We start from the raw sequence: 18,981 nt of genomic DNA on the forward strand, positions 1-18,981 counted from the left end.
ATTTATTGATTTCTTGCACTGTGAGGTCGCTTCCTGGCTGAATACCCCAGATCGCTCTGAGGAAGCAGCAGCATGTCATCCACAAGACGCAAAGCTGCCAAGGCTAGGGCTGTGTGCACTGTGTGTGCTGCTTGTGGGACTGCTCTACCAGCAGGTTCCAAAGACCCCCATTGTGTGCAATGCTCAGATCCGGTGCTGCTTCGCCAGCCGGAGTCAGGAGAGATAGTGACCCAGGCTGAGACGCCTGTAAGTCCTGCCCCGGTGTCAGGGTCAGACTTTGCAGTTTTTGCGGTTAATATGTCGGTGACTATGGCAAAAATCCTGGAAACTTTGCAATCCATGCCTGGGGCTCAGTCTATGGACACGGCGAGGTCTATGTCCTCTAACCCTCCGCAGTTGGATTTAATCCAGACTGCAAGGGGGTCCCCGGCCTCTCAGGATGAGTATGATGACTCAGATGATTGCCCCAGCCACCCCAAGCGGGCTCGCTGGGAAAGACCCTCAACGTCATCACACTGCTCAGGGTCTCAGCGCAATCAGTCTCCCTGTGATGTGTCTGAAGAGAGTGATCAGGAGTCTAATCCTGGAACCCCTCTCAATCTGGATACCCCGGATGGGGACGCCATGGTAAACGATCTTATCTCAGCCATCAATAGGCTGTTAGATATTTCTCCCCCAGCCCCTTCAGCAGAAGAGGCAGCGGCAGAGCAGGAGAAATTTCGTTTCCTCTATCCCAAGCGTAAATTAAGTGCTCTGTTGGATCACTCTGACTTCAGAGAATCAATCCAGAAACACGATGCTCATCCAGAAAAGCGTTTCTCTAAACGTTCTAAGGATACACGTTATCCTTTCCCCCCTGAGGTGGTCAAGCGCTGGACCCAGTGTCCAAAGGTGGATCCCCCGATTTCCAAACTTGCAGCTAGATCCATAGTTGCAGTGGAAGATGGCGCTTCACTTAAAGATGCCAATGACAGACAGATGGACCTTTGGTTAAAATCTGTCTATGAAGCTATCGGCGCGTCGTTTGCTCCAGCATTCGCAGCCGTATGGGCGCTACAAGCTATTTCAGCTGGTTTAGCGAAAGTGGATGCTATCTTACATCCAGCGGTGCCGCAAGTGGCGTCCCTTACCTCGCAGATGTCCGCGTTTGCGTCTTACGCTATCAATGCGGTCCTAGAATCTACCAGCCGCACCTCAATGGCGTCTGCCAATTCGGTAGTTTTGCGCAGGGCATTGTGGTTAAAGGACTGGAAAGCAGATGCTGGTTCCAAAAAATGTTTAACCAGCTTGCCTTTGTCTAGAGAAAGACTGTTTGGCGAGCCACTGGCTGACATCATTAAACAGTCCAAGGGTAAAGACTCCTCTTTACCCCAGCCCAGATCAAGCAAACCTCAGCAGAGAAAGTGGCAGCAGAAGTTTCAGTCCTTTCGAGGTTCGGGCAAAACACAATTCTCCTCGTCCAAAGGGACTCAGAGGACGCAAAGAAACTCAGATTCCTGGAGGGCTCATTCACGCCCCAAGAAAGCAAATGGAGGAACCGCTTCCAAAGCGGCTACCTCATGACTTCCAGTCCCCTCCCTCCGCATCTCCGGTCGGGGGCAGGCTCTCCCGCTTTTACGACACTTGGATGTCACAGGTCAAAGACCGGTGGGTGACGGACATTTTGTCGCGCGGGTACAGAATCGAGTTCAGTTCTCGTCCTCCAGCTCGGTTCTTCAGAACCTCCCCACACCCAGACCGTGTAGATGTCCTGCGGCAGGCGGTGGACTCCCTAAGAGCGGAGGGAGTAGTGGTTCCTGTACCGTTTCAGGAACAAGGGAGAGGGTTTTACTCCAATCTCTTTGTGGTGCCAAAAAAGGACGGCTCATTCCGTCCTGTTCTGGACCTAAAACTGCTCAACAAACATGTGCACGCCAGGAGGTTCCGGATGGAAACCCTCCGTTCTGTCATTGCCTCAATGTCTCAAGGAGACTTCCTTGCCTCAATAGACATCAAGGATGCTTATCTCCACGTGCCAATTGCTACAGAACATCAACGTTTTCTACGTTTTGTGATAGGAGACGACCATTTTCAGTTCGTAGCTCTGCCATTTGGTCTGGCGACAGCCCCACGGGTCTTCACCAAGGTCATGGCGGCGGTGGTAGCAGTCTTGCACTCTCAGGGACACTCGGTGATCCCTTACCTAGACGATCTACTTGTCAAGGCACCCTCTCAAGAGGCATGCCAACTCAGTCTACAGGCTACGCTGGAGACTCTCCAGACTTTTGGATGGATCATCAACTTTCCAAAGTCAAATCTGTCACCGACACAGTCACTAACGTATCTTGGCATGGAGTTTCATACTCGAGCAGCGAGAGTGAAGCTTCCGCTAAACAAGCAGCGGTCCCTACAGACAGGGGTGCAATCGCTCCTTCAGGGCCAGTCGCACCCCTTACGGCGCCTCATGCACTTCCTAGGGAAGATGGTGGCAGCCATGGAAGCAGTTCCCTTTGCGCAGTTTCATCTGCGTCCACTTCAATGGGACATTCTCCGCCAATGGGACGGGAAGACGACTTCCCTAGACAGGAAAGTCTCTCTTTCCCAGACGGCCAAGGACTCTCTGCAATGGTGGCTCCTTCCCACCTCATTGTCTCAGGGAAGATCCTTCCTGCCCCCATCCTGGGCAGTAGTCACGACAGATGCGAGTCTGTCGGGGTGGGGAGCAGTGTTTCTACACCACAGGGCTCAGGGGACGTGGACTCAGCAGGAGTCCACCCTTCAGATCAATGTTCTGGAAATCAGGGCAGTGTATCTTGCCCTACTGGCCTTCCAACAGTGGCTGGAAGGAAAGCAGATCCGAATCCAATCGGACAACTCCACAGCGGTGGCATACATCAACCACCAAGGAGGGACGCGCAGCCGGCAAGCCTTTCAGGAAGTCCGGCGCATTCTGATGTGGGTGGAGGAAAGAGCATCCACCATATCCGCAGTTCACATCCCGGGCGTAGAAAACTGGGAAGCAGACTTCCTCAGTCGCCAGGGCATGGACGCGGGGGAATGGTCCCTTCACCCGGACGTGTTTCAGGAAATCTGTCGCCGATGGGGAGTGCCGGACGTCGACCTAATGGCGTCTCGGCACAACAACAAGGTCCCGGCATTCATGGCGCGGTCGCGAGATCAAAGAGCGCTGGCGGCAGACGCCTTGGTGCAAGATTGGTCGCACTTCCGCCTCCCATATGTATTCCCGCCTCTGGCACTCTTGCCCAGAGTACTACGCAAGATCAGATCCGATTGCAGCCGCATCATACTCGTCGCCCCAGACTGGCCGAGGAGATCGTGGTATCCGGATCTGTGGCATCTCACGGTCGGCCGACCGTGGTCGCTTCCAGACCGTCCAGACCTGCTGTCTCAAGGGCCGTTTTTCCATCAGAATTCTGCGGCCCTGAACCTGACTGTGTGGCCATTGAGTCCTGGATCCTATCGTCAACAGGATTATCCCAGGGAGTGGTAGCCACAATGAGACAAGCTAGGAAGTCAACTTCTGCTAAGATCTACCACAGAACGTGGAAGATTTTCTTAACCTGGTGCTCTGCTCAGGGAGTGTCTCCCTGGCCATTTGCATTGCCCACTTTTCTATCTTTCCTGCAATCAGGGTTGGAAAAGGGCTTGTCGCTCGGCTCCCTTAAAGGGCAAGTCTCGGCACTATCCGTGTTTTTTCAGAAGCGTCTAGCACGTCTTCCTAAGGTGCGCACGTTCCTGCAGGGGGTCTGTCATATTGTGCCCCCGTACAAGCGGCCGTTGGATCCATGGGATCTGAACACGGTACTAGTGGCTCTCCAGAAGCCGCCCTTCGAGCCTCTCAAAGAAGTTTCTTTTTCTCGCCTGTCACAGAAAGTGGTGTTTCTTGTTGCGATCACATCGCTTCGGCGAGTGTCTGAGCTGGCTGCTCTGTCATCCAAGGCTCCCTTCTTGGTGTTCCACCAGGACAAGGTTGTGCTGCGCCCCATTCCGGAGTTTCTCCCTAAGGTCGTATCCTCGTTTCATCTTAATCAGGATATATCATTGCCTTCCTTTTATCCTCATCCGGTTCACCGGTATGAAAGGGACTTGCGTTTGCTAGATCTGGTGAGAGCACTCAGGATCTACATTTCCCGCACGGCGCCCATGCGCCGTTCCGATGCACTTTTTGTCCTTGTCGCCGGTCCGCGCAAGGGGTTGCAGGCTTCTAAAGCCACCTTGGCTCGATGGATCAAAGAACCAATTATAGAGGCCTACCGTTCTGCTGGGCTTCCGGTTCCTTCAGGGCTAAAAGCCCACTCAACCAGAGCCGTGGGTGCGTCCTGGGCATTACGGCACCAGGCTTCGGCTCAACAAGTGTGTCAGGCGGCTACCTGGTCGAGTCTGCACACGTTCACCAAGCATTATCAGGTGCATACCTATGCTTCGGCGGATGCCAGCTTAGGTAGAAGAGTCCTGCAGGCGGCAGTGACATCCCCGTAGGGGGGGGCTGTTTTGCAGCTCTAACATGAGGTATTTCTTTACCCACCCAGGGACAGCTTTTGGACGTCCCAATCGTCTGGGTCTCCCAATAGAGCGCTGAAGAAGAAGGGAATTTTGTTACTTACCGTAAATTCCTTTTCTTCTAGCTCTTATTGGGAGACCCAGCACCCGCCCTGTTGTCCTTCGGGATTGTTTTTGCTGTTTGCGGGTACACATGTTGTTCATGTTGAACGGTTTTTCAGTTCTCCGATGTTACTCGGAGTTAATTTGTTTAAACCAGTTGTTGGCTTCCTCCTTCTTGCTTTGGCACTAAAACTGGAGTACCCGTGATACCACGGGGGGGTATAGCCAGAGAGGGAGGGGCCTTGCACTTTTAGTGTAGTGCTTTGTGTGGCCTCCAGAGGGCAGTAGCTATACCCCAATCGTCTGGGTCTCCCAATAAGAGCTAGAAGAAAAGGAATTTACGGTAAGTAACAAAATTCCCTTCTTTTCCTCCTTCTTGCTTTTGCACCAAAACTGAGGAGCCCGTGGCAGCACGGGGGGTGTATAGGCTGAAGGGGAGGGGCTTTACACTTTTAGTGTAATACTTTGTGTGGCCTCCGGAGGCATAGCTATACACCCCAATTGTCTGGGTCTCCCAATTGGAGCTAGAAGAAAAGGAATTTACGGTAAGTAAACAAAATTCCCTTCTTTTCTCATGGCCTTCATTGGGGAATACATGAAACAGTGCATGCTGCTACCACAAGAAGGCTAACAATAAGAATTACATTTAAAGGAAACCTGTGATGTAAAAAAAAAAAAAAAAGCTATTAACCTGCAGATATGGGTTGAATCTACAGGATAATAGCGTTCTGCAGCCGCGCACTGAAACTCCACTGCTGGGAGGAAATTAACTTTATTCCTCCTGGCAGTGGTTGACCTTCAGATATAGGGTTGGTACCGGCTCGTTTTTAGTAACTTACCCAGCGTATATTGAGTGACGGCTGTAACCGCACTGACTGACAGCCAGCTGTGGTGCAGACCTGTGTCTGCCTCCTAATGGCACTAAGCTAAAACGGGTTTAGTTCAGTGTCTGCACGGGGGTGTGATGTCTATAGGGCATGTTTATAGGGCAGTAGCCGACTGGAGATAAGAGGCCGGGACTTCCGCAGGTAAGCCGCATGAATGTCCGCAGATCTACCGCAGCTATTCCGCTGTAATCTAGCAGCTAAAAATAGCTGCGGACGCCGGCGGGCAGCTGCGGGAAACATGCGCTCGTACCTGCGAATGTATCCGCAGGTACGAGCGCCCGTGGGCACATGGCAATTAGGCAGTTAGCCTTACAATGATGTCCATGTGCCCACCGGACCATGTACCTGCGGATTTTGCTGCGGAAAACCTGCAGATTTATCTGGATTTTATAGATAAATCCGCAGGTTTTAGCAAGTACAGACACTCCCCATGTTATCCTATGAGACATGGGGAGTGCTGTGTCCATGCTGCGGTATGTGCAGCTGCGGAACATGCTGCGGATGTCCCGCAGCCGCACGTAACTGCATGTCAATTATTCCTGCGGAAATAGCTGCGGAATTCCTGGCCCTCCGCTATAGAGATACAGGGCGGGAATTCCGCAGGTAAGTCGCACAAATGTCTTCAGATTTACCGCAGATATTTTGCTGGAATACCGCAGCAATAGATAGCTGCGGATTTCGGGGAGCTGCTGCGGGAAACCTGCGGACATACCTGCGGATATATCCGTAGGTGCAATCTCCCATAGGCACATAGCCTTACGCTGTTAACCTGCAGATTAAACATATCGTGAGAGGTTTCTTTTTAGTTTTCAATTCAGTTATACAACAATTTCCACATTGATTTTCATGGATGATCAAAGGTCATACATAGCGAATCTGTGTGATGCATTTCCACAAAAATAATGTTGGTTTTTTTTGTGTGCTAGGTTTGGATTTTCTGTCCTTGGTTCCGGTGGATTCTCAGGTAAACGAAACACTCTATTACATATTTTTTAAGGAAATGGTTAGTTATCTGTCAAAGCAAATGCTGCCACATTTAGAAGAAACCATTCAGTATGATTAGTGCGTAATCCCGCACTAAATTAAAACTAGATGGATGTTACAGTGTTGGGAAAGGCGCAATGTTTTCTTATGTGCACAGCTGTCGTTTAATCCTGTGTTTACACTTATACTGTGATGGTGTATACTTAAAGGGGTAATCTTCAAGAAAAGTTTCCTTTTGAGCTTGGATCTGTAAAAAAAAATATAATAAAAATGATAATTGATACTCCCCTACCAACACCCACCTAATTCTAGACCAGGACCACTGCCGTGATCTGCGGCCCAATAAGAAGCAAGACATAATAATAAGTTTTATTTCTATAGTGCCAACATATTCCGCAGAGCTTTACAATTCAGAGGGGACATGTACAGACAATATGAGACAATGCAAAATAACAAAATTAAGATACCAGGAGGAGTGAGGGCCCTGCTCGTAAGCTACAGTCTATGAGGAAATAGGGGGACACAAAAGGTGAACGGGGGGAGAAAAGCTTGTCATATGTGGTCCAGCCATTGATTTGACATCACCGTTCTCTCATCCCTGTGTTTAGGACGTTATCGGATGTCTTTCCGATTATGCACTGTTCACAGTCATCTGGCTGGTGACATGGATAAGTACCTTTGGTGGTGCAGACCATGGAACAGTTTGCACTGGATCCTGGTGGACGAATACCGATTAGTTTGTCATTTATTTTTATAGATCCATGCCCGTGAGGAACGTATTTCTTCATCGTTCCTTATGGGAGACCCAAACCATGGGGTGTATAGCTTCTGCCTCCGGAGGACACACAAAGTACTACACTCAAACGTGTAGCTCCTCCCTCCGGGCTATATACACCCCCTGGATGACAATCTAACCAGTTCAATGCTTTGTGTTCAGGAGGTCACACACACACATGCATTCTCTGATTTTTTTCATTTTTTCATTTTTATTTTGATTTTAAAGATTTGGAAGAAAAGCGGGTCCAGTCTGGACTCCCGGCATGTCCCTTCTCACCCCACTGTGTCGGCGGTGCTGTTAAGGTTGACTTTACAAGGCTGGAGCCTTCACATGCCGCGCTCCTTCAACATCCTCTGAGAGGCTCTGGTTTGAAGTGGGAGCCGTCTCGGTCCTCTCTGCTTGCAGGAGACCGGTCTCCATCCGCAGCCCTGTCTGGTTCCTGCTGGAAGGAGCGTTTAACCCCCCCTCAGGGACTGGCCCTTGAGACTTTTTTCAGGGGTCCCGGGTACTTTTATTAGGGGGAAAGTATGTTTTTTATCTTTACTGTAAATTCCGGCCGGTTCTGGGGGTTTCCCCTGAGAACCGCGCCGAAGGTGCCTGCTCGTCGGCCGCATGTTAAAATCTAGGCCCCGGCTTCTGTTTGGGCCTAGTTTCGGTTTCATCTTCCTCTGCATGTCATTCATGCAGGGGAATAGAGTGGCGCCGCCCACCGGCCATCCAGCAGAGGGGAGGACACTCCTCTCTGAGGAGATGTTTCCCTCCCCTGCATCTCTCCTTAGCCCTCCGGTTTCCCGCTCTTGGGCTAATCTCCGCCCCCCCTCCTCCTCCCAGCGCCATTTTCTCAGCGTTTATCACACTGATCGGCGCTGGCTGCTGAACCTGCTGCTTTCTAGGAAGGCTGACGCTTTACTGGGGGTCCGAGCTGTGGAATCCGGAGGGCACACAGAGAGCGGTCTGGTAAGCCACAACCTCTGGTTGTGGGCTTTATTATACACTCTCAGGACATTCTATATGAGTGTATTCTTACTGCAGAGCTTCCACCTCAGCAGCTGTCTGTCACCCGGAGCAAGGCTGCAAACCTGTACGCTATATGCACTGCATGTAAGCTCATTCTGCCAGAGCCAAGCACATACCCACATTGTGATGCCTGTGCTAACATGGTTGTGTCTCAGCCTGGAGCCTCCTCAGGGGTCCCTCCAGCTGCTCCGGCCCCGGTGGCTGAACCCCCGGCTTGGGTAGCATCCTTTTCCCAAGCTATTTCCCAGTCTTTTGCCGACTCCATGGGGCAGCTGTCCCGGACACTGCTGACCATGCATCAGCCCTCTTCTCAGGGTGCCTCTGCTGCTCCGAGTTCTGCAGAGCTCTCAGAGCATGTCCTAGGACCCCGTCCCCCTAAACGGAGACGCAGGGACCCTTCTCCTTCCTCGTCCCACGGCTCTGATTCACGAGCCGAGGTGCAGGGCGAGGAGGATTCGTTTACTGTGGGCTCAGACGCTACCTCTATGTACCCCATTGACTTGTCTGAGGGTGATGCGGATGTTAGTGACTTGATTGCGTCCATTAACTCCGTACTGAACCTCAACCCACCAGAGTCAGAGGAACAAGCCTCTCTGGTAGAGATACACCAGTTTACCTCACCTAAGAGAGCTAGGAGTATGTTTTTTAACCACTCCAGTTTTCAGACCACTGTTACCAAGCCCAGGGCCTGTCCTGACAAACGTTTTCCGAAGCGTAGTTCTGATGACCGTTTTCCTTTTCCACCAGAGGTGGTTAAGGAATGGGCCCAGTCTCCAAAGGTAGACCCTCCGGTGTCCAGAATCTCAGCCCGCACAGTCGTAGCTGTGGCTGATGGCACTTCTCTTAAGGATCCCACTGACCGCCAGGTTGACCTTCTGGCCAAGTCTGTATATGAGGCGGCAGGAGCCTCGTTCTCCCCGTCTTTTGCGGCAGTGTGGGCTCTTAAGGCAGTCTCTGCCTCTCTGGCGGAGATACATTCCCTCACCAGGGACTCTATGCCTGAGATGGATGCCTTAACTTCTCAAGCTTCGGCTTTTTCATCCTACGCCATGTCTGCCATCCTGGAGGCTTCTCACCGCACGGCGGTGGCCTCCGCTAACTCCCTTGCGATCCGCAGGATCTTGTGGCTTCGAGAGTGGAAAGCAGACGCTTCCTCTAAGAAGTACCTTGCGAGTCTTCCTTTTGCTGGGTCCAGGCTGTTTGGTGAACAACTGGATGAAATAATTAAGGAAGCTACTGGCGGGAAGAGTACTTCCTTGCCACAAACTAAAACCAGGAAACCTGTCCAGGGCAGGAACCAATCGAGGTTTCGTTCCTTTCGTTCCTCTAACTGGTCATCCTCTAAGCCCTCGACCTCGTCCACTACCGCAGCCAAGGATCGTAAACCCAACTGGCGCGCGAAGCCGCGTCCTCAAAAGACCGGAGGAGCCGCTGCCACTAAGGCAGCCTCCTCTTGACTATCTGGCTGCGCCAGCAACGTCCTTGGTCGGTGGCAGGCTCTCCCACTTTGGCGACGTGTGGTTTCAACACGTCTCCGATCAGTGGGTGCGAGATATCATCTCCCACGGCTACAGGATAGAATTTTCTTCCAGCCCGCCAAACAGATTTTTTCTGTCCACCCCCCCCTGCTCCAAAGCCGCCGCCTTCTCTCAGGCCGTGGCATCCCTGCAGGCCAACGGTGTAATTGTTCCGGTTCCCGCCCGGGAACGGTTCAGCGGTTTCTACTCAAACCTCTTTCTAGTCCCCAAGAAGGACGGTTCCTTCCAGCCCATCCTGGATCTCAAGCTTCTCAACAAGCATGTTCAGGTGCGGCACTTTCGCATGGAATCTCTGAGATCGGTCATTGCCTCAATGACCCAAGGAGATTTTCTGGCATCCATCGACATCAGAGATGCCTATCTGCATGTGCCTATTGCGGTTTCACACCAGCGTTGGCTACGCTTTGCAATCGGAGAGGAACATTTCCAATTCGTGGCTCTCCCCTTCGGCTTAGCCACGGCCCCTCGAGTATTCACCAAGGTCATGGCAGCAGTGGTTGCGGTTCTGCACCTCCAGGGGTTGGCAGTGATTCCTTACCTGGACGACCTTCTAGTCAAGGCCTCATCCAGTGCAGACTGCCAGCGGAGTGTCTCACTCACGCTCGCCACGCTCGTCACGCTCGTTCAGTTCGGGTGGCTTGTCAACCTGCCCAAGTCCACTCTGACCCCGACCCAGGTGCTTCTTTACCTAGGGATGCAATTCGAGACTCTGCCGGCACTTGTCAAGTTGCCCTTAGTCAAACAGCAGTCCCTTCGTCTGGCGGTGCGCTCTCTGCTGAGGCACCGCCGTCATTCCATCAGACACCTCATGCAGGTGCTAGGTCAGATGGTGGCGTCAATGGAAGCGGTTCCCTTTGCCCAGTTCCATCTGCGTCCCCTGCAGCTGGACATTCTCCGCTGTTGGGACAAGCGGATCTCTTCCTTGCACAGGCTGGTGGCTCTGTCGTCACAGGCCAGGAGCTCCCTTCAGTGGTGGCTTCGGCCCCTCTCTCTGTCTCAGGGACGCTCCTTCCTGACTCCGTCCTGGGTGATCCTCACCACGGATGCCAGCCTCTCCGGTTGGGGAGCAGTATTTCTCCATCACCGAGCACAGGGCACTTGGACTCCGTCCGAATCAGCCCTCTCGATCAATGTGCTGGAGATCAGAGCTGTGTTTCTAGCTCTCCTAGCCTTTCACCACCTGTTGGCGGGCAGGCACATTCGAGTTCAGTCGGACAACGCGACAGCGGTTGCCTACATCAATCACCAGGGCGGGACTCACAGCCGTCTGGCGATGTTGGAGGTTCAACGAATCCTCCAGTGGACGGAGGACTCCAAGTCCACCATATCTGCAGTCCACATCCCAGGCGTGGAAAACTGGGAGGCCGATTATCTCAGCCGTCAAACCGTGGACAGCGGCGAGTGGGCCCTGCATCCGTCAGTGTTCAGATCAATCTGCCGCAAGTGGGGCACTCCGGGAGTGGATCTAATGGCATCCCGGCACAACAACAAGGTTCCGGTTTACGTGGCTCGCTCCCACGATCCTCAAGCCTTCGCAGCGGACGCACTGGTTCAAGATTGGTCTCAGTTCCGTCTGGCCTATGTGTTTCCCCCTCTAGCTCTCTTGCCCAGGGTTCTGCGCAAGATCGGAATGGAGGGCCGTTGAGTCATAATCATTGCTCCGGACTGGCCCAGGCGAGCTTGGTACCCAGACCTGCTCCGTCTGTCCGTAGGGGTGCCGTGGCACCTCCCGGACCGCCCAGACCTTCTCTCTCAAGGTCCGTTCTTCCGCCAGAATTCTGCGGCTCTCAGATTGACGGCGTGGCTCTTGAGTCCTGGATCCTGACGGCTTCAGGCATTCCCTCTGAGGTCATCTCCACTATGACTCAGGCTCGGAAGTCTTCCTCGGCCAAGATTTACCACAGGACTTGGAGGATTTTCCTGTCCTGGTGTCGCTCTTCCGACCATGCTCCTTGGCCGTTCTCCTTGCCGACCATCCTGTCTTTTCTACAGTCCGGTCTACAGCTAGGACTGTCCCTCAATTCCCTCAAGGGACAGGTGTCGGCTCTGTCGGTATTGTTCCAGCGGCGTATCGCCCGACTGGCTCAGGTGCGCACCTTCATGCAGGGCGCATCTCACATCATTCCTCCTTACCGGCGGCCCTTGGATCCCTGGGACCTTAATCTGGTCCTCACGGCCTTACAGAAACCCCCCTTTGAGCCTCTCAGGGAGGTTCCTTTGTTTAGACTTTCACAGAAAGTTGTTTTTCTAGTAGCCATAACTTCTCTCAGGAGAGTTTGTGATTTGACTGTGCTCTCTTCGGAATCCCCCTTTTTGGTGTTTCACCAAGACAAGGTGGTTCTTCGTCCGACTCCGGACTTTCTCCCTAAGGTGGTGTCTCCTTTCCACCTTAACCAGGACATTTCATTGCCTTCTCTTTGTCCGGCCCCTGTGCATCGCTTTGAGAAGGCGTTGCATTCCTTAGATTTGGTGCGGGCGCTCCGAATCTATGTGTCACGCACTGCCGTTTTTAGGCGGTGCACCTCACTTTTTGTGCTAACCACTAGTCAGCGCAAGGGTCTCGCTGCTTCTAAACCGACCCTAGCTCGTTGGATCAGGTCGGCTATCACCGATGCCTACCAGTGTTCTCAGGTGCCTCCTCCGCCAGGGATTAAGGCGCACTCGACCAGAGCTGTCGGTGCCTCCTGGGCTTTCAGACACCAGGCTACGGCTCAGCAGGTTTGTCAGGCTGCCACGTGGTCCAGTCTGCACACTTTTTCGAAGCACTACCAAGTACAAGCTCATGCTTCGGCAGATGCGAGCTTGGGCAGATGCATTCTTCAGGCGGCTGTCGCCCATTTGTGAAGTTAGGTTTTGCCTACTTCTCAGTTTGGTTTATTTCCCACCCATGGACTGCTTTGGAACGTCCCATGGTTTGGGTCTCCCATAAGGAACGATGAAGAAAAAGAGAATTTTGTTTACTTACCGTAAATTCTTTTTCTTATAGTTCCGACATGGGAGACCCAGCACCCTCCCTGTTGCCTGTTGGCAGTTTTTTGTTCCGTGTGTTTCACCGGCTGTTGTTAGTAGACAGAGTTCCGGTCTTTCCGAGTTTTACTCTATCTCTACTTATGGGTGGATGTCCTCCTTCAGCTTTTGCACTGAACTGGTTAGATTGTCATCCAGGGGGTGTATATAGCCCGGAGGGAGGAGCTACACGTTTGAGTGTAGTACTTTGTGTGTCCTCCGGAGGCAGAAGCTATACACCCCATGGTTTGGGTCTCCCATGTCGGAACTATAAGAAAAAGAATTTACGGTAAGTAAACAAAATTCTCTTTTTTTTCCTCCTGGGTAACCATTTAAATAGATCTCGTGTCTCCAGTTACAGTATAAGCTGTCCACCTCTGTCATTTTAAGCCATATTGACCCTCATGGTGTACAGCTCTGTAGTGTAAAAATCTCACCATGTCTGATTTTTTTTGTGCTTATGAGTACTATTTATTTCAAGCAGTACTATCACCCTATGTTTTTGGATAGTCTCAACTCAGCTCTCCTAGCCCGGCACACTCCTGGCAAGCCCAAAACCTCGAGCAGCCGCCTTGAAGTCTGCGTCAGCAGCGACCTACAAGAGAAGAAAGTCACCTGGAAATAGTTCTGAGGATCCCGGAATATCCAGGACCGGTCTCCAGAACACGTCTATTATTTACGGTTTTGTTTACAGACTTTATGACGCTCAAGGCCCTCCAGGAAGTTTTTTTGTTGGTATTTGGAGCAACCTCTGGAACGGAGTGATCTTCTTGCTGCAGTTTGTTTGTTGATTTGCGAGTTGCACATGTTCAGTTTGTGTATATAGGATGCACTAAAGAAAGTAATTGTAAATAAGTATTTTTATTAAAAAACAAATAATAAAATCCCTATCTTGTGTCCGAATTCTTCAAATTCAATATATGTGGCCGATAAGCGGCGCAGATGAGCAATAGAAGCAAAACAATGATAATCTGTTTTTGCAGTTGGAAAATATCAGATTTATTGATTGTTTACATTATGAGGGATTCGGGAAATTGTTCAGTGCCATGAAAAAGCTTCAGTCTGGATTGTGACTGAGCCGTTCACACACCTGAATCTTCTGCAGCCCCTAACTGGTTTTCCTCTAGGATTACCCTTTATTTAGCTCCATCCATCTTCCCAACAACTCTGACCCGCTTCCCTACCCCTGCTGAAGAAAAGCCTTCACACACCATGATGCTGCCACCACCATGTGTGATGGTGGGGCTGGTGTTTTCAGGGTGATGTGCAGTGTTGGTTTTCTGCCACACATAGCATTTTGCATTTAGCCCAAATAGTTCTACTTTGGTCGCATCTGAACAGAGCAACTTCTTCCACATGCTCACTGTCTAGCCTAAATGACATGACGAAAAAGTTGCTCTGGTCAGATGAGTCTAAAGTAGAACGTCTAACATGGTGGAGGCAGCATCCTGCTGTGGGGAGGCATTTCTTCAGCAGGGAAGATGGATGGAGCTAAATAAAGGGTAATCCTAGAGGAAAACCTGTTAGGGGCTGCAGAAGATTTGAGACTGGGGCGTAGGTTCTTCTTCCAGCAGGAAAGTGACCCTAAACATCCTGCCAGAGCTACAATGGATGGTTTAGATCAAAGCATATTTATATGTGTGAGCAGCCCAGTCCAGACCGAAATCCTATTGAGAATCTGTGACAATATTGGAAAACTGCTGTTCACAGACGTCTACACCCAATCTCACTGAGCGATAGCAAAGAATGGGCAAAACTTTCATGGGGTATAAATACTTTTTCCAGGCAGTGTAAGTGAAGCTGTAGACCTGTCACCTAGGGGTATCATCTAATATATAAAGGTGTGTGTGTGTGTGTGTGTGTGTGTGTGTGTGTGTGTGTGTGTGTGTCCCCGCTAAAGAAGTTCGCACCGTCGCGCTTACAATCACGAAATTTTGCACGGACCCTTCAGGTGACTCAGGGAACATCATAGACTATGTTTTGACAGGAAAATTTAAGCCTGCACTTTACAGTTACTTTCCAAAAAACCTGCCTCCATTAAAGTCAATGGAGCTGCGAGCTATTGGGTTATTAATAGCTGTAATTGGTTGCTATAGAAACAAAATAAATTGTTAGTATAAGAAGCTTATGTGTGAAGTAATAAGATGTCGGTGGGGAGACTGATAGAGAGAGATAGAAAGAGACAGACAGTGAAAAAGACAGGCAGATGGGGAAAGGGACAGACAGAGAGACAGTTACTATCCCGGGCAACGCCTGGGTACTACAGCTAGTCAACTATAAAGATAGAGATATAATAATTGCATCTGTTTGAAACACACAATGGGAATTAAATAAAAACTGTTCTTAAATGGAGCACCTGACCAAGATAAATGGTAGGGTTGTAGCTTTTATTTTCCGAATTGCTCTGAAGCAACTACTCCACTAATTGTGTGCCCTTGAAGACATTGCTGATTCCAGCTCTGATACATCAAGTAATGAGACACAGAATATGGGAATCATCTCATTAGAATTTTGCAACTGTTAATAAGAAATCTCACATTCTCAAAGTTGATTTGACTAATTACCACTCAAGTCATCGATGGGTTGTGCATAGTTAAACAATAGTTCCTGTCAATCGCCCTGGCATACACAGTAATGCAAATTTCAAGAAATAGGACAGATGCATGATACCTGCTGACCGTTCACGTCTTTTAACAGTTAAATCATCCATTTGTGACACAAACTCTTTGTAGCCCAGGACCTGTTGCTGATAAGCATATTTTGTTTTCTGTCTAGGTATAGGGAAATGAAACGATAGCATGGACCCAAAATGTCAAAGTTTTGTTTACCAAGCCACTTAGTTAATGATTTTGCTGTGTAACATGGTGTCCATCATGCTTGAAAAGCATTGATTGTTCATCACCAAATTGCTCTTATATTGTTCAGAGAAATTGCTTTAGGAGGATGTTTAGATACCGTTCCTTATTCATGGCAGTCTGCTTAGGTAAAATTGTGACTGAACCCCTTCCATGGATGAAAAGCAACCCCACACATGAATGACATCAGGATATTTTACTGTTTGCATGACATAGGAGTCATGGTCGCCCCCAGCCTTTTCTTCTTTGTACAATTATTCTTTCAGATGTCCCAATCTGAAGGGGGCTTCGTCAGAAATTATAACTTTACCCCAGTCATTTGCAGTCCATTCCCTGTATTCCCTGCAGAATGTTTTCTAGTCCTTGATTTTCTTGGACAGAAGTTGGTTCCCTGCTGTCGCTTTTGACACCGGACCAGCTGTCAAAAAAGCCTAAAAGCCTTGGCTCTGGGCTGCAGTACATAAGTATCGCATGGTGTCCGACTTGGAATCAAAAGTGTGAATTATTATATATATATATATATATATATATATATATATATATATATATATATATATAATAATAATATAATAAAAAGAGGGCCCAATACTGACCCCTGTGGTATTCCATTGTTAGCTATGACCTTTTTCAGTGTGGTCCAGTAATAATCACTCTGTATCCTATCACTGCACCAGTTTTCCCTGCCGCCCATGGCAGCACCACCTGAGAGATAGGTTCCGCCCACATCAGGACAGGAAACCCACTGATAAAAAGGCGGTACCTCTCCTCCACATCAGTTTTGGTTTCCTGTCCTGGTATGGACAACCCATTGCTGTCCCAGGTCCGACCCGGTGTGGAAGCCTGGTACTTACCAGAAGCCGGTGCTCGGGCCTGGATGCACCCCCCCTCGATCTCAGACCTCTGCGGCGGTGTGGCGCGGGCCTGGAGCGGGAGCTCGGCCCGGCGTCGCTCCAGGGATGTGCGCACTCACGGCGGCCGCTGGAAGGCTTGTCCCTGCTGTGCTGCACGCTGGAGTGAAGCAGGACGCTCCGGCCGGAAGTGACGCGTGTACCCTGGTGACGTGCGCAGTGCGACCAGGAAGTGACTGGTGTGCGCATGCGCACTCGGATCCAAGATGGCGGCGCCCATGTAACGAGGGATCTCCGTTTAAAATGTGGCCTGGGACTGGTGAGTTTTTCTCCTCCATTATTCACCATTTATGGCAGGAGATTCACCCCGCAGCAAGGAGCAGCGCAAGGAGTCGCCACAGCGTGGCTCAGAACGCGGCTCAGCGGATCGTTCCAGGAAGGCTGTATCCAGTCCGGGCAGCGTTCGGTCGGTGGGTCCCAAGAGGTCCAAGGGAGATAAGAATCCGCCTCCTGATCCGGTATTGCCAGGTGTCGTGGGGGTGAGTGAACTTCGTGGTCAGCCGTGTTACTAAGACCCCGGTTTCATGTCCCCTCTCTTGTTAGGTACAGAAAAAATGTACCTCCAAGCAGCGTCACAAGGAATGTGCCATATGCCAATCCTCCCTGTCTTCTGATTACACCAAGGCCCTATGTGCAGGCTATATCCAACAGACCCTCCTCAAAGAAGGGCCAGGGTTCTCATCTGAATTACGTTCCATTATCAGGACGGAAGTGCAGGAGTCCCTTAAATCCCTTAAGGGGGGCAAGAGACGCAAGAAATCCCGTCATCCTAAGCTGTCTACTCCCGATACCTCGGCGGGTTCGGCTCATGACTCTCGGTCGTCAGGCTCCTCGGGATCCTCCCCCTCCAATTCTGACTCCTCCTCCTCTTCTGATGAAGGTGGTCGTCCTTGTTTCCCACACCCTTGGTGAAGGCGGTGCGTTTGACCATGGGAATGGTGGACCCCAGGGGGCCCGATTCTACCCAGGATGTCATGTTTGGGGGCTTGGATTCCAAAAAACGTAAGGGGTTTCCTATTCCCCAGAAGGTTCAGGGTCTCATTGCTGACCAGTGGAGAAAAGTGGACAAAAGATTGAATCTTAGCTCTTCCCTTAAAAGGAAGTACCCAGTGGATGGGGAGGCGTCTACCTCCTGGGATAGAACCCCGAAGATTGATGTCGCTATTGCCAAGGCTTCCCGCTCCACTACCTTGCCGTTTGAGGACTTAGGGTCCCTTAAGGATCAGCTGGATAGGAAGGCTGATGGGTTTCTGAGAGGAACTTGGGAATCCACAGCAGGTGGCTTGCGCCCTGCCGTGACCGGCGCATGCGTTGCCCGGTCTTTGATGGTGTGGCTTCAGCAATTAGAAGACCAGTTGAGAAATGACACTCCAAGGAAGGACATTATCTCGTCCTTGCCCTTAATACAGGGTGCTGCAGCCTTTATGGCAGATGCCTCGGTTGATTCCTTAAGACTTTTCACCAGGTCGGCGGCGCTTTCCATCGCACTCACCGGGTGGGGGATCTCCAAGCCTTGTCCGTTGTTCACCCTTATACCCAGATTCTGGATGATAGGGTAGTGTTGCGGACTGATCCCTTCTACCTGCCCAAGGTTTCTAAACCCTTTCATCGGTCTCAAGAAATTGTGCTCCCTTCCCTCTGTGACCCCCCTCATAACGAGAAAGAGGCTAGGTTGCACACGTTGGATGTCCGGGGGGCCTTAATCACGTACCTAGATAGGACTAGGGAATGGAGGAAGTCTCAGGTCCTGTTTGTCACTTTTCAGGGGCATTCCAGGGGGCGTGGGGCTTCTAAGGCTACCTTGGCCAGATGGGTAAGGGATGCCATCGGTTTGGCATACTCGGCTAAAGACACCACTCCTCCTCATGGCATAAGGGCGCACTCCACTAGAGCAGTGTCTACGTCTTGGGCAGAGAGGGCGGATGCCTCTATTGACCAGATCTGTCGGGCGGCTACTTGGTCGTCTCCTGGTACTTTCTTTCGGCACTATAAGCTGGACTTATCCTCCACAACTGACCTTTCCTTTGGGAGACGGGTCTTACAGGCGGTGGTCCCTCCCTAAGGTGGTGGTCTATATAAATCTCTCAGGTGGTGCTGTCATGGGTGGCAGGGAAAAATCTTAATTACTCACCGGTAATGGGATTTTCAATAGCCCATGACAGCACCCTTAGTTCCCCCCCCTATTCACTGGTTGTGGGCACCCTTCGGGGAGTGTTAGTTATTGGTGTTTTTCCTTGGGTGGTGGTATGATTAATCTGTTTGTTGTGTTTTGTTGGTCCTCTCTGGCTCTGAAAACCTACTGATATGGAGGAGAGGTACCGCCTTTTTATCAGTGGGTTTCCTTTCCTGATGTGGGCGGAACCCATCTCTCAGGTGGTGCTGTCATGGGCTATTGAAAATCCCATT

General features: G+C 50.8%; 1 protein-coding gene across 2 annotated transcripts in view; it reads left to right on the plus strand.

The window, feature by feature from the left end:
- The window catches only part of PIAS2 (protein inhibitor of activated STAT 2), a 262,659-nt gene extending 248,934 nt beyond the window's left edge, over positions 1–13,725 (plus strand). Inside the window, exons 13-14 of one of the 2 annotated variants that reach the window (XM_075327463.1) lie at positions 6,416–6,453; positions 13,297–13,725. In XM_075327463.1, the coding sequence (XP_075183578.1) occupies positions 6,416–6,453; positions 13,297–13,437 (179 nt within the window). In that variant the 3' untranslated portion in view covers positions 13,438–13,725. The remainder of the gene's footprint in view (positions 1–6,415; positions 6,454–13,296) is intronic. The other variant, XM_075327470.1, reaches the window with a different exon arrangement.
- The last annotated feature ends 5,256 nt before the right edge of the window (positions 13,726–18,981 follow it).

Source organism: Anomaloglossus baeobatrachus, chromosome 1 (assembly GCF_048569485.1).
Source record: "Anomaloglossus baeobatrachus isolate aAnoBae1 chromosome 1, aAnoBae1.hap1, whole genome shotgun sequence".
NCBI lineage: Eukaryota > Metazoa > Chordata > Amphibia > Anura > Aromobatidae > Anomaloglossus > Anomaloglossus baeobatrachus.